Source organism: Typopeltis vanoorti, chromosome 7, assembly GCF_054136105.1.
Source record: "Typopeltis vanoorti isolate ZY-2024b chromosome 7, IOZ_Tvanoo_1.0, whole genome shotgun sequence".
Classification (NCBI taxonomy): domain Eukaryota; kingdom Metazoa; phylum Arthropoda; class Arachnida; order Uropygi; family Thelyphonidae; genus Typopeltis; species Typopeltis vanoorti.
The window spans coordinates 54,536,779-54,552,506 of NC_143555.1; the positions used below are offsets into that span (position 1 = coordinate 54,536,779).

Consider the following 15,728-nt stretch of genomic DNA (forward strand, 5'->3'; position numbering starts at 1 on the left):
AACACATATACTCTGTCTTACTTCTGCTCAGTCTCATATCTCTCTCTCTTCCAGTACTTTCCTCCAACTTTCCAGTTTAGCTGCCACTTCTTCTCTTGATTCTGCACACAGCACGATGTCATCTGCATACAACATAGTCCAAGATGCATCTTCTCTCACCTCCTCCTCCGTCACCACCTCCATCACAATATTAAACAGGAACAGACTTAATGCTGACCCTTGTTGCAAGCCAACTATCACTGGAAAAACTTTCTGTCTCTCCCAGGCAGGTCCGAACTCTTGTCTTCACATTTCTGTAAATCTCCTGCACCAGTCTGACATATTTCTCCGGTACCTTCTTCTCCTTCAGACACCTCCAGACTTCTTGCCTTGGCACTCTATCATACGCTTTCTGCAGATCAATAAATACCAGATGTAGCTCCCGTTGCTTCTCTCGAAACTTTTCCATTATCTGTCGCAACCCAAAGATAGCATCTGTTGTAGATCGACCAGGCATGAAGTCAAATTGCTCCTTTGCAATCTCCACCTCCTTCCTCAGTCTTCCATCATGAACCCTCTCTAGGATTTTCATTGTGTGGGACATCAACTTTATTCCTCTGTAATTCTTACAGTCTTGTGCATCCACTTTACGCTTGCAGATGGGGACAAGAGTACTTTCTCTCCATTCCTTGGGTATATTTTCCTGTTGACAAACTTTTAATTTTCAATACAATATTCTTCTGACTTACTGGTGTGTGTCTTGGCATAAGCATTTGTGAATGAAAAACAGAATCTATTTATAATTCAAGTATTGAGTTTTGTAAAAAAAAAATTTTTTATGAAATTAAATTAAAGAAAATCTTAGCAGTTAAAATATTAACTTGGCAATTTTCGAACTTTAACAGGAGGATAAAAAAATTTTACAAATGCTAAGATAATGTGTTCCTTTAATATTAACAAGTGCATTCACATTTCAACTTTTTTTTTTCCTGTCAGCATCATCACGGTGGATTTGCACAGTAACTATAAAGCACAGAATAGTTTTTAAAAAATCCATGATCTGTTAAAATAAGTAACTAATGTGTTTTTTTTAATTAATAATTCAGAGCTGAAAACAGCTGATACAATGAAGTCATCACACATGCAGTTCACTGTTACAAACCTAGTAAGGGCTAATGTACTATAAAACCAGATATGTGACTGTGAAATGTCATGCATATTGAGACTCATCTCTTTAAACTGCCATGTGAGTAAATTACTTCACCAGATTCCTTACATCAATTATCAGAATGCTTTCTGTGTTATTCTGAAAGCATATGGAAATCACTTATCTGTTCTTGTAGTGTATTAAACTTTTACTAAACTACAACCTCTACATACTATTTAAAACAATGAACTGCAAATGAGATAAATGCATCACATAAAGAAGCAACTGTGCCATTAACTACTTCTAACCACAAACTGCTATTCATCTTTTCTTTTAGTGTTACATCAGTATTCATTTAAATATATATAAATATATACTGACCGGTGATCAGTATTCATTTAAAAATTTCTATGGAATTTACAAAATTCCATAGAAATTGTTATTTAGAAATTTTTTATTATCCCGACGTTTCAATCTTCATATCATCGAAACGTCGGGATAATAAAAAAGTTTTTTTAACACGGTTATAAATTCCATAAAATTTTTTAAATGAATGCTATTCATCTTGTTAACTGACATTATGATTAAATATAAGTTGTGGAAGAGTCACCTTTCTTTGAAATCTGACACAGTGAGACTGCTTTAGAAGTGTACACTTTTCTGTCTCTGCCCATAACAAAATGAGCATCATGAATACACAAATTATTGTATTCAGTACAGATCTAGAAAACACTGCATGTATGAACACTCCAAGGAGTACAAGGGATAGTATGAACACGAGCAATGGATGAAATTAAGTGTTGCTATCTGTAAAATTTTGATGAAAATAGGCTGCTGATTCTATTAAAGTCTAATTTCACATTATAAATCCATCTCTTTTTAGATCTAATGACTTTGTTGGCTAGTGCAAATTTCATGAGTAAATCACTGTACTATATTACTTCTTTTTTCTCATATTTACCTTATTGTCATTATTATTATTATTATTATTCAGTGTTATCCTGCCTCTTCTTGTTCTGCTCCTTTTTCTGATTCTTTGGTTGATTGCATAATTTGTTTTTATGTGGATATTTCAAATATTAATTTATCCTCACTTATTATTATTATATGGGTTATCCCCAAGGAGTCAAAAAGACTCATTGCAGGAGATCCATGCTAACCATTATTCACACAAATCTACCATACCTTTCTTTAAATTCATTCTCTATGAAGGCACTCATAACTACTACTGGCAATCCATTCTACTCATTCACCACTATCTAAGAAAAAAATCTAGTGTGCACACCCTTATTAACCACAATCTTAACAACTTCCAGGGTTATCCTCTTGCTCTATCCTTACTTGTCATGGACTGAAAAATTTATTTTGCATCAATCTGATAGAATCCCTTACATGACTTATAAGCTTCTATCATGTTTCCTCTCTTCTACCTGTTAACTAAGCTGTAGACCTTCAATCTATTCTCATAGGGAGCATTCCAGTGACCTGTCAACAGCTTGATCACTCATCAATGAATTCTCTCCACCACCTCCCCCTGATCCCCAAGACACCCAAGTTGACCAAATCTATGCCTAGTATACTCTATATGCATCTGAATCATAGCCTTATAAAGAGGGATAATGACCTTCTTATCTTTATTGTCAATGAATTCTTCAACATCCAAGTAATCCTGTGAGCCATTCTGCCTGCTTTTGCAATATGCCCACTGAACTTCAACTCTGTCCACCACCACATTTTTTCTGTTAAGTTCTCACTAAAAACTACAACAATATACAAAAATATGGTAATTAATCTATAAAACCTCAATAAATAAATTTAAAAAATCGACAATCTTAACCAAAAGTTTCATAATAACATGTCCACACACTCAAAATAGCCTTGAGCCAGACACAACTCTTCTACTCAGATATATCATCTACTCTAGGTGCCTTTCCACATTTCAAGTTTGTGATGGCTTTTCAAGCTCAAGTATTAATATGTACTTCTGAATATTTTCTAACCTTTTTCAATAGCCTACAAACATTTCTTATTTATCTTCTATATTTTTAACCATATATTTTACCCTTCTATATTTTTATGTCTTTCAAATACCTATGGAGTTTTCTTACATCTTTCTCTCAAAGCTCATGTTGATTGACTTTCCAGGAACTTTCAATATGCTTTCTTCTTTTAGAGGACTGCCACTTTAACTCAATGAGTCCACCCTTTTTTTATCTTTGGAAACAACTTCAAAGTTTTCATCATAGTTTGCTCATGTGTCTTCAAAGTTTGATTCTTGAATGCTTTCACAGGTAAAACGTAGATACAAATACACAAATGTCATTCAAGAAAAAATGAAAGAGTTTGAAAACAAGAACCAAACCGTGAAGATTCAGTGGCAAACCCTGAAGAAAACATTGACTGATTCAGCCAGAGTGGTATGATGAGGTTGTTTGTAAGGATAGAAATCAGAACTCCATGGTAGAATCAGGAAGTCAAATGTGGCAGTCAAGGAAAAGGAAAAAAACGCATATCAAAAGTTCCTGGCAAGTAACTCAATTTGCGCTCATAGAGAAGGAAGCAAAACACTGTAAAACAAGCCAAATAAAAGTCATGGGAAGACTTTAGTAAGAACATAGAAAATAAATATCAGGAAGATGGCAAAATATTCTGGAGGCTGTTCAGAAAGTTTACAAATGGAGGAAAGAGTACTATAAAAGAAATCAGAGATGACAAAGGTGACATGAAAATGGAAAATCAAGATAATCTAGATAAAATAAAGATAGCCGGACTGGTTGGCCGAGTGGTTAGCCAAAAGGCTGTGGGTTCGAATCCCACATGGACTTTTGTAATTGTCTGTGTAATACTAGTGGTCATGATGGGCGGTAGATGGTGTTGCGGATTATGATGATGGTGGTTCGTTGTAGTTGGTGGATTGAGTGGCAGAAGCAGAGAGCTGCAGATTAGGTGCCCTCCCTAGATGAGCCTTTCAACTCCCTGGAGGTGTCATGTAATAATAATAATAATTCTAGAAGTCTGGAGTAATTATTTTAAAAGATTGCTTAATGAAACAAGCAGAGATAGCACGTTGGTAGAAAACACTCAATAGGCATGCAATCAGGGATACACATCCTCCACACCTGAAGTAGAAAAAGCCATCAAAAACATGAAATGTTGAAAGTCAGACAGAATAGATGAAATTTGATCAGAAATGCTCAAAAATAGAGGTACAAAAGTTTTACAGTGGTTGCACTAAATAATTCAGAAAGCCCGTAGACAGATATGCAAATTCCAGATGACTGGAGTAGATCTCTCATATTACCGATCTAAAAAACGGAAATAAAACTGAGTGAATCTGGTAAGATTTAAGCGAGTATACTTCAGAAATGGCTAAGAAAAATCGTAAAAGGTAAGTATGGTGAAGAACAAGCTGGATTCACCAAAATAGAGGTTGCTAGGATCAGATTTTCACTTTAAGACAAATAGTTGAGAAATCTTAGGAACATAACAAGGATTTGGATTAAGTTTCATAGATCTGGAGAAGGCATATGACAAGGTGCCAAGAAGAGAGCTATTAAAAACGCTACAGTTATATGGTGTAATTGGGACATTATATTGAGCAATACATAGTCTCTATTTAAGATTTAAGTCAGAAGTTAGAATTGAAGGAAGTACAGGAAGATGATTTAATGCTAAATCAGATGAGAGAGAAGGATGCGTAGTGCACATTGTAGAAAAATTGTCCATATGGATCACATAATGAAGTGGTATAAAATATGATATCAAAATTAGCAATGTTAATCTTAGCTCTTTACTTTATGAAGATGTTATACTTCTGAATAAATCTAGTTCAAGTCTGCAGCATTCCCTGATTAAACTGAAAAACTGTTGTGGTAAATTTGGTATGAAAATCAGCAACAAAAAGACAAAGATAATGAAAATAGGCTGAAACATTGAAAACATAAAATCAATCCTGAATGGTGAACCTATATAACTAGTAAAACATTTCAACTATGAAGCACAATTTTTGGTGAAGATAGCATATTAAATATGGAAATAGACAACAAAATTAATAAAGCTAGCATGGTATGAAGTCAAGTAAATAAAAATGCATGGAATAAGAAAGAAATTAGTCAAAACACTGAAATGTTTTGACTAATTTTTTGGCAACAAGACAGTGTTCAAACCAATTTTAACTTATGGATCTGAGAGCTGGGTTAGAAGTAAAACACTTGACCAAAGACTAGAGACCACAGATATGAGAGTCCTGAGAAAGATTAGGGGGGCATGAACAGATGGCATCATATTAAAAATGAGGATATTAGGAAAGAACTTTATATTGTCAGCATCCAGGAATGCATTAGCAGAGCTAATCTCAGGTGATGTGGTCATTTAAGCAGAATGGGAGAGGAAAGATTAGCAAAACAAGTGTTTTCTGCCAGGTTGGCAGGAAAAAGATCCAGGGGAAGACCAAGATGTAGGTGGACTGATACAGTAAAAAGTGCCTTAGAAGACAGAAATATAAGACCTGATAATATTGGAGTAACAGACTGATTTGGAGGAAAATGGTAGATAGGAAGTTAGTAATGGTGTAAATTTTTCATGTAGTACTATCATATCCTGTACACCCCTTGAGGGTATATATCGGGAATATGATGATGATGATATGTGGGAAAAAACCATACTTGTTAGTGCCAGAGATTGGTTAATTCAGGACACAGCTGGGGGGGGGGGGGACAAAACATTATAGTCATTCACTAGAATTAAACATATAATAGTCTTTCTTCTGCTGTGTTAGCATTATAGTGTATGTACTACAAATGTTGCCACAATTGTAGAAAGATATTTTAAACTGTCTTGTAACTGTGACTCCTTACTGGAAGAAATGGCTCTGGATCTATTAGCATGATGTGATGAGTGGATCACATTATGAGGTTTTCTAAAAAGGGTAGTTTGTTGTTTTCAGTTTCAATGAGGTAGCTAAGGAAACTTCTGAGAGCAAAGTAGTCAGATTGCAAAAATATATTATTTAACATCCTGTGCTGAGCCTGGCTATTAATTTAAAGAATTTGGAAACAAAAGCTCTAATGCAAACTTAATCTGCAGTGCTGTCATAGTAACCTGAACACCCCTTGGGGGCACATATCAGGAAATTGATGATGATGACATCCTGAGCCTGGATATTAATTTAAAGAAATTTGAAACAAAAGCTTCTTTTTGCTCAAATTATTCAATATTTTCATAAGCCAAAATGATGAATCCATTATATTGTATTTTGGGATCAACTAACATTTTGAGATAAATAACTAAAAACATTAAAATTATCTTCTATATTTCAACCTTAATGTTAAGGTCATTTTCAAGAATGTAGACACACTTGCACTAAAGACACACTACACAGAAAGCAATGAGCAACATAATACTGGCTACTGTGTATGGGTAGTGGGTTGGGAAAGGAAGAACTTGTTTACATTTGAATTAAATGACTAAATTGTATTCCTTGGGAAACACGGCAGGGGGGGGGACTGTTCCACAGTGCAGCAGTTGCAGAGATAAAGGAGGAGGAAAAGAAACTTGTTATGTTTGTTTCTAGGTGTATTGTGAAGGGATATTGAGCAGCAGCTGCATATGTTCCAACGAGCTTAGTACTGAGTACTGAGCTTGACCTCTTGTGATGAAAAAAAAAAAAAAAAGACAATTCTAAACTAATCCCATAAGCTAATCAGAAATTTGGCATCCAGTTATTAAATCTCACAATTAGTCCTTCCACTTGATATTAATGTAATCATTCGGAGCTTATAGTCCTGCTAATTCTTTACTTGAAGTGGACTTATTGTACTCAGCCTAAAATATTTAAAATCTTGGCTTCTCTCGTTGACCTTTCTTTATAGATGTAAACATGTTAAATTTCCAATATTCAATAGCAGACGTGATCTTCATTATTTTTTCTACAGTTGGACGAGTCCGAGACGTTACAGAATGTTACTGTAGCTTGGTACTTAAGGGCCTATATACATTGACCAAATCTTACAAATTTGATACTTGTTCTTATTTAGATTTGAGTGTTTTATGAAGGTCTTACAAGCTTCTTTACATTTACTTTTGTGCCATGTGTCATAAAACATGACACATACATCAACATAGAACCCCAAAAGAAATTACAGAAGCTTGTGAGACCTTCACAAAATATCCAGATATTTAAACAAGAATGATGATGATGGTCTGCAATTTCTAAGATTTGGTCAACGTAATACACAAGATCCTGACAACAACAACACTCACTCTCAGACTGTCTATATGATCAAATTACAGTAATATTAATCTGAAACTCATCCAACTCTAAAAACAAAAATAATGAAGATCACATCAGCTATTGGCTTCTTGAAATTTGACAGGTTTACTTCAAGAATGAAGGGTCAACAAAAAAGCCAAGTGTTTTAAGCTGTGAATGATTATATTAATATAGCAAAATCTCGATTTTAACGGACCCCGATTCAATGCACTTGGGATTTAACGGACATAATTGGACAAATAAATACAGATAATGACTAATTAATAAAAAATAATAATAATAATACAATGATTAATCGGAAGTGATCGGCAGTGTTTATAAACTGCGTCTTTGGATACATTCGCAAATATTCATGATATTTCGTGCATACTCATAATAGTTCGTGTGAGTGCATGTGCTTTGATTCTGTAGCATAGCGTCAGTAGCATTGCTAGAGCATAACACGTGATGTTTAGGCTCTGTTGCTGGAGTAATTTTTAGTTAAACCATTATTAATCATTAATAATATCAGTTAATATGTCTGGGGTTAAAAGAAAATGAGTAAACTTGACGATAGCACAGAAACTTGAGTTAATGAGTTAGAAAGTGATGTATCTGTTCTCAAGTTTGTGAACTTAATGAGGTGAAAAAGCAAACGGTTTTAAACATACGCAAAAATAAAGACAAACTTACTCGGTTTTCACTAAAATATAGTATTGAGAGCTCCAAAAGTGGTTTCACTGTGGCAGATAAGAAACGTGAAGTTAGCCAAGCAGAAGAATTTAGAAGGAGGAGTTTACAAGTGGTTCGTTCAACAGCGGTCTAGTAGAGTTGTTGTTCATGGTGTTGAACTAATGTTGGATGCTGGAAAAACTGGCATAACACATGGGCATAGAGTTCTAGGTGAGTGATGGGTGGCTTTGGCGCGTTCGTAAACGCCATGGAATTACGAACAGGCAAACGTGGTGAAGCACTAGCCACCGATATTGAACAAGTTGAGCCCTTCAGAAAATACATCAATGAAGTCACTGAATCTAAAGGTCTTATTTTGTCTCAAGTTTACAATGCAGATGAGACTGGCCTGTTCTATCATGCTGTTCCTGAAAATACCCTCGTGAACAAATATGACATTAGCACACCTGGCCGTAAATTAAACAAGGAGCGCATTTCAGCCCTATTTTGTGCTAATGCCGATGGTAATCGGAAGAGCATGAATGCCTCGTGCTTTGAAGAATGTTATGAACCAGTTGCCTGTCATCTATTCCAGCTCAAGTAATGTCTGATTTACAAGTGACATTTTTTTCCGACTGTTTTTTCAATCACTTCATACCTGAAGTGCAAAACTACCAAGAAGAGGTCCTGAAATCTCGCCTGAAGATGTAAAAAGCCGTTTAACTTCTTGATAAGCATCAGTCCATCCTAACACTGAGAAGTCGGTTAGTAGGAATGGAAGAATAAAATGTATCTTCCTTCCTCCAAACACTACTTCTACAATACAGCCTATGAACCAGGAAGTCATTGTTGCCTGCAAGAAGTTGTATAAGAAGTTTCTTGAAGAGGTTATGTCTTGGAGAACAAAAACAATCCCAAAGAAGATACAAGAGGAGCTAGGACACTTCAAAATTTGTGCACATACAATATCAAGTCTGCCATCTTTAATTTTGCTGCTGCTTGGAAGGAGATAAAGACTAGAACATTGGCTAATGGCTGGACCAAGTTACTGAACAGGAGTGAACCAGAATACAATTTCAGAGGTTTTGAAACCTGTGATTTCCCATGAAACTTTGATGCGAGCTAGTGATAATGTTAGTGAGAATGACACTAAACAATGGCTAGACATTGACAAGGGTGACCCAGGCTACCAAATTCTCAGCCAGGAAGAGATTGCTGAAGAGTTCTACGGGGCAATCAGGAGGTCGACAATGAGGAAGAAGAAGAAGAGGTTCCAGCTGGTCTGAAACTATCGGTGGTTAGAGAACACATGGACGACATCATCTCATTCAGAGGCACATCTTCAGATCCAGAAGTGATTGCTTATTACAAACATTTTCGACAATTTCGATTGTTAATTATTAGGAAACAGTAAAAAAGTGGAAAGCAACTGAAACTTGATGCTTTTTCCATGTCCAATCCTCAGTAAAATGGTATTTACATTATTATTATTATTTAGGCCTCCAAGGAGTCAAAAGACTCATCGGGGGAGGTCCTTCCTAGAAAACAAAAGTCTATCGAGACTCAACGTGGGAGGTCCCTCCCAGGAAACACAAGTCTATCATACCACTCCTTAAACTCATTGACCATTCTCGCTCTCACCACTCCATCAGGCAATGCATTCCACAGTTCAACCACACTCCATGCAAAGAAACCACTCCTCACCCTCTTGCTCACAGTTTCCTTTCGTAACTTCCAGGGATGGCCCCTTGTCATGACTCCTTCCCACTGTTCAACCAAGCAAAAGACCTCCCCAGTGTCAATCCTGTAAGCTCCTTTCAACAGTTTAAAATTCTCAATCATATCACCTTTCCTTCTTCTATCCACAAAACTCTGCAGTCCACACTCCTTCGGCCATTCATAACTAACATTGTACAGTCCCGACACCATCTTTGTTATCTGCCTTTGTACCCTTTCCACAGTTAATTTATTCCCTTCAAATCCTGGAGGACCAGATCTGAGAACAATAGTCTATGGTCTGATCAGAGTCTTATACAATGGAATGATAACCATTTTATCTCTGCAGGTCAGTGTCCTTCTCATTATTGCAGCAATCCTCTGTGCTACCTTCACTACCTTTGCAATATGTCCCCTAAATTTCAGGTTTCTATCAATGATCAACCCTAGATCTCTTGTCTTCCCTACTTTCTCCAGTATATCTCCTCCAATAGAGTAAGCAGCATCCCCTCGATGTGTCCCGAACCTCAAGACCTTACATTTTGCTGCATTAAACCGACACCCCCCATTAATTTGCCCATCTCTGTCTAGCTTATTCAAATCCTCTTGCATGACTACCACATCTGCACTATTACTAATAACCCTTCCCAACTTCAGATCATTTGCAAATAAAAATATTCTCATTAAAATATATTAATACTGTACCACTGAAAGTGGTACAATATTAATATATTTTAATGAGAATCTTAGGAATAGTATATTCCTAAGATTCGCGATTTAACAGACTTTTGATTTTATAGACAACCCTTAGCCCCTAATAGTCCATTAAATCAAGTTTACTGTATAAAGTAGTAGATTATGAGACAGAATAACTGAATGAATTTGTGAATTGTTATTTGATTATTTTTTTTCCGCTGTAAAAGGCCAGGCTAGGAAAGAATTAGACATTATGTAGCCTACAACAGTTAAATGTTGCTTTTAATGTAGTATACTTCTAAAGTGTGCACATTTCTGAAGACAATGTTAACATAAAGGTTGAAATGCAAAAGATGATTCCAGAAATCTGATATAATTAGTATGCAGTTCACTATTCAGTTACACAGAAAGAAAGTAAAGTCATGAGTGTAGATTGCAACCTCATGCCACAAAAAAGAATCTTTCTTCTAATTTAACATGCACGTAAGCAAAGAAAAAAGCTTACCGGAAACCTAATAACATCAGATACATCTTTGGCTGTAGCATCATTGAAAAAATCAAGCCAAAAGCTGAATACCTACAGATAAATAATATCATAAATATTTATATATAGGTGTCACTTCTGAAATTCACATAAAAATATATAAAGTAATTATTAATAACGATTTGAAAGATAACAGATACACACATACACATAAATATAAATTATGAGGAGTTACTGAAACTAATTACCCCCATTGTGATATATCTACACCATAAAGAGATGTGTTAGTGAAATAAAAAACACAGTTCAAGGTACTTTATTTTATAGAGTGTTTCTCTATAATCTCTCTTTTCCTTTTCAGTACGTTCTACACCACATAACAATTTTTCAAAGCTGTCATACTGAAACTCTTCACTGCTTTCATAAATGATTTTCTCACCTCTGCTTTAAACATCCTTCTCTTATGGCTAAATAGAAATCTGCATTCATTATGCTAAATGTCACTGGCTGTTGACAGTCATCATGAGGTATTCAGTTTGGAACTGACAACGTTTATGGATATTCCATTCAAAAAAGGTTACATGGTGAACTAAAAAGCAGGAAATTATGTGAATTAAGGAGTATACTGAGATCAGTGGAATGGCATCAGTTGCTGGAAGGGAAGAATATCAACAGTGCATGAGAAGCATTTAAAAAATACTTAAAGATGCAATATCAGAATATGATCAGAGAGTTCAAAGAATGAATAGGGTAAGCAAGAGAGTGTAAGAAAAAGATGATGTGGAGGGAATATGCTTTGCATAAGGATAATGTCCATTATGAAAATTATAAGCAGCCGACCAGAATAGTCACAACTATTGTACACAAAGCTAAGTCTTAGTATGAAAAGAAACTGGCTCTACAAGCTAAAGACAGCTGACAAGAATTCTATCAATATGCTGTAAGTAAAAGAAAGAATGAATATGAAAGAGTAAATTTTCTGAATGCAGATGGTGTGAGGGTGACATATGCAGAAGAGTTTGTTCAAATAATGAGTGCCTTTTGCTAAAAGCTATCAACCCAGTGTATGCAACATTGAGTTCACTGCTACCTCTCCACTGGATGAAGAAATGTCACTAGCTGGTGACATTTCTTTATTCTTCAGCAATAGGGAATGATGGGATATCAGCATGGGTGCTAAAAGAGAGTTTAGTTGAACTGGCTATTCCTTTGATCTAGCTATATAATATGAGTCTCAGAACAGGGAAGATCCCACAGGAATAGAAAAAATGTATGGTAATCCCATTGCATAAGGATACTGAAAAGACCAATGTAACTAACTATCAACCAATTAGTATCTCAGGAGTTGTGAAGATTTTGGAAAAATTGGTTAGGGCTTGCATTCAGAAATGGATTGACAGTAAATCTCTACTTTGTAATGAACAGCATGGATTTACTCTAAGGGAATGAATACACCACAATACTCTTAGATTTTACTAAATTTTACTAAGGCTTTTGACAGAATACAGCATGGAAGACTGTTGAATAAATCAGAGAATATGGGTTTGGATTATAAAATGCCAGTGTGGATAAGAGAATGGCTGACTGACAGACATCAAAAAGTGGTATACGGGGGATGCGAGTGCAAGATTTAAGGTAACCAGTGGTGTAACACAAGGATCAGTCCTTGGTCCACTGTTATTCAATCTGTACGTCAATGATATTGGGAAGGAGGATTCGACAGGCAACATACAGTTGTGGATGATGCAAAGATAGGTAGGGTAAGCAGGAAGCTGCTGATATGCAGTATTTGCAGAATGATTTGAATAGGCTGGAATTGTGGGCATGGGAAAATGAATGTAATAAATTCAAAGTCATGCACTTTAACATGATTAAATATCCAATGTTGTATTATATTGGTGGGATTATGCTAGAAGAAACTGATTAGGCTAGGGATCTTCGAGTGTTAATAGATAGCAAATCGAAGTTCAGAGGCCATATAGCAAAGATTGCAAATACAACTCAAAAGATAATTACAATGCTGAAATGAATTCTCACAAGGCCTTGATAAGACCTCACCTGGACTATTGTGTGCAGATCTGGTCTGCTGGTTTCCACTGTGATTCTGATACAGTGGAGAGAGAGTGCAAAGAAGAATGTTAAAAATAATATCAGGATTGTGGAATACTGATTTTGAAGACAGATTGAGAACTTTTAGATTGCAGACACTAGAAAATAGGAGGAAGAGGAGTAATATGACTGAGATTTTCAAACTTCTGAAAATACAGGATTTCAGTTGATGGAATTTTTCATTTTATGGAGGGTGGGAAAGGACAAGAGGGCATTCTTGGAAGCTGAGAATGAATGCCACTAAGGAGTGATGTCGAGATTTTTTCTCATAGGGTGATGTGTGATTTGGAATGGATTGCCACTGGATGTTGTATGTGCAGGCAGTGTGAATGAATTCAAGAATAAGTATGATAGCAAGAGTGTATAATATGTGGTCTCCCTTGATGAGTCCCTGACTCCCTGGAAGTCTCTCTTAATAATAATTAATATAATTAATTATTATTAAGTGATTATTATTACTTAATTTAATTATTATTATCAAATTAATTATTAATAAATCTTAATTAAATAAATATAAATTAAATAAATTATAGAAACAAGTTCATAAATGATTGTACAATATTACAAAATTTCCAGCTGGCTGGACCTTCGGCCCCCCCCAAAAAAACAATACCTCCATTGTATTTTGTCAGGGAACCAGGGTGACCGGTGAAGAGTTACTTATCTGAATAAATTCCAGAACATATTCTAACTCAACATCAGCAATTTCAAGCTTGGCATCATCAACGTAAAAATCTTCAATGGAAAAGAAATAGAACTGGATAAGAATCAGAATGATACAGTAGGTGTTACAGAAATAAAGAAGGCAAAAACAGGTGATCTTTCTAAGCAACAAATAAAATATGTTATATTCAGGCAATAATGATCAGGGAAAAGAAGGAGTAGATAAGATATAGCATTCAACACTAAATATGAGGATATCTTCTTGAACGGCAGGCAATAAGACCATCATGGAGAGATTGAATTTTAAAAAAATGTGTAGACCACCAGGAACATCTATCTTTACAGTGGTATTGACATATTCACTGGATGCCAGGAGAGATAGCCCAAGAGAGCAACAAATTGATCTCTACCAGGAAATTAAAGAGAGGCTGGTCTTGACTTACATAGAGAGGAGGAGGTGTAGAGGCAATACAATTGTAGAAAGGTTCCTGGAATGGCCATTGAAAATGGAGAAGGGGATTACACGGCAATCACTGAACAGTGAAAATGGCAATCACTGAACAGTGGAAATTGGTCACCACCAGGAAAATGGAAGAGAGGATAGCCTCAACTTACATGGAAAGGAAAAGTAGTAAAGGCAATGTGAGCCAGAGTTCTTAGAATGAGCATTTGCAATGGAGAAGGGGATTACAAGGCAACCGTTGAATAGGGAAAAGACCTTTAAAGTAAGTTTTTTCCAACTGAAGGGTGCAATAACTTGCAGTTCATAGAACTGTGCTATGAAGTCACTTACTGTTATTATTATTATACACTCCATGGAGTAAACAGACTCATCGTGGGAAGTTCATTCAACTGACAACATATTTCTTCTTCTTCTTCCTTTCCAGGCTTATAGGCCAAGTGGCCTGTTCTGAACTCAATTCCATCTTTTTAAGGGTCTTCCTCTGCATTGAGTACCTTTTGGGTGGTAATTTAGAATTTGTTTAGGTATTCTGCTTCTGTTCATTCCCAGTATGTGTTTTTTCCATTTTTCTCTATAGCAAATAACTGTTTCATTTAGGAAGGTTGTAATTCCAAGTTTTTTTTTCTGATTTCGCTGCTTTTCATTTTGTCCATTATTGCGACTCCTTCCATTCTGCGCAGAAATTTCATTTTGGATGATTCGATTCTTCTTTCATCTGCTTTTTTTTATTGTCCATATCTCACTGCCATAAAGTAAGGTTGGTTTAGCTACTGTATTGTAGATTCTTATTAATTCGTGTTTTTGTACATAATTGGGTTTAAAAATTTTATTTATAATGCCTGATACTTTTAAAAAGTTTGATATCTTTGGTTCTATATCAGCTTCATTTTCATATGACATTGTGCAACCTAAATATTTTAATGTATTTACTTGTTCTATTATTTTGATGTTTATTACTATTTTGCTTCTTGTTGGATTTAGTACCTTTGAAGGTGACTTTTGTTTTGTCTGTTGATATTTCCATACCATATGTTTTTATCAGATTATTTAGACCGCATAACGATTTTTGTAGTTCATCTTCATTGTTTCCAAGAATTATTTGGTCATCAGCAAAAAGAAGAGTAGCTAATCTGGTGTTACGGTTTATCTTGAATCCTCCTTCATTAGTTATCTTCCATTCTTTTACGATTTTATCTATGTATATATATTAAATAAAATGGGTGAGAGAGGGCAACCCTGACGTACTCCTTGATTTATTGGTTTCCAGCTTGATATTGAATTATTGTACTTCACAGATATTTTATTATCTTGATATATATTATATAAGGCTCTAAAGAATTGGTTTGGTATTTCATATTGTTCTAGGATTTCCCATAGTTTTTCTCTGATAATTTTATCAAATGCTGTGGTGTAATCTATAAAAGCTGTGTGTTTCTACGTTCATTTCTCTGCGTTTTTCAATTAATAATTTTAACGTAAATGCAGAGTCTATGCAAGACCTACCTTTTCTGAATCCATTTTGTTCTTCTATTAATTTTGGGTCTACTAT

The 15,728-nt window shown here is 35.3% G+C and overlaps 1 protein-coding gene across 6 annotated transcripts in view; it reads right to left on the reverse strand.

Moving 5' to 3' along the window:
• The window catches only part of Ask1 (apoptotic signal-regulating kinase 1), a 937,451-nt gene that overhangs the window by 596,992 nt on the left and 324,731 nt on the right, over positions 1–15,728 (reverse strand). For all 6 annotated transcript variants that reach the window (XM_090395264.1, XM_090395267.1, XM_090395262.1 and 3 more), the window contains exon 13: positions 10,966–11,037. In XM_090395264.1, coding sequence (XP_090251390.1) covers positions 10,966–11,037 — 72 coding nt within the window. The remainder of the gene's footprint in view (positions 1–10,965; positions 11,038–15,728) is intronic.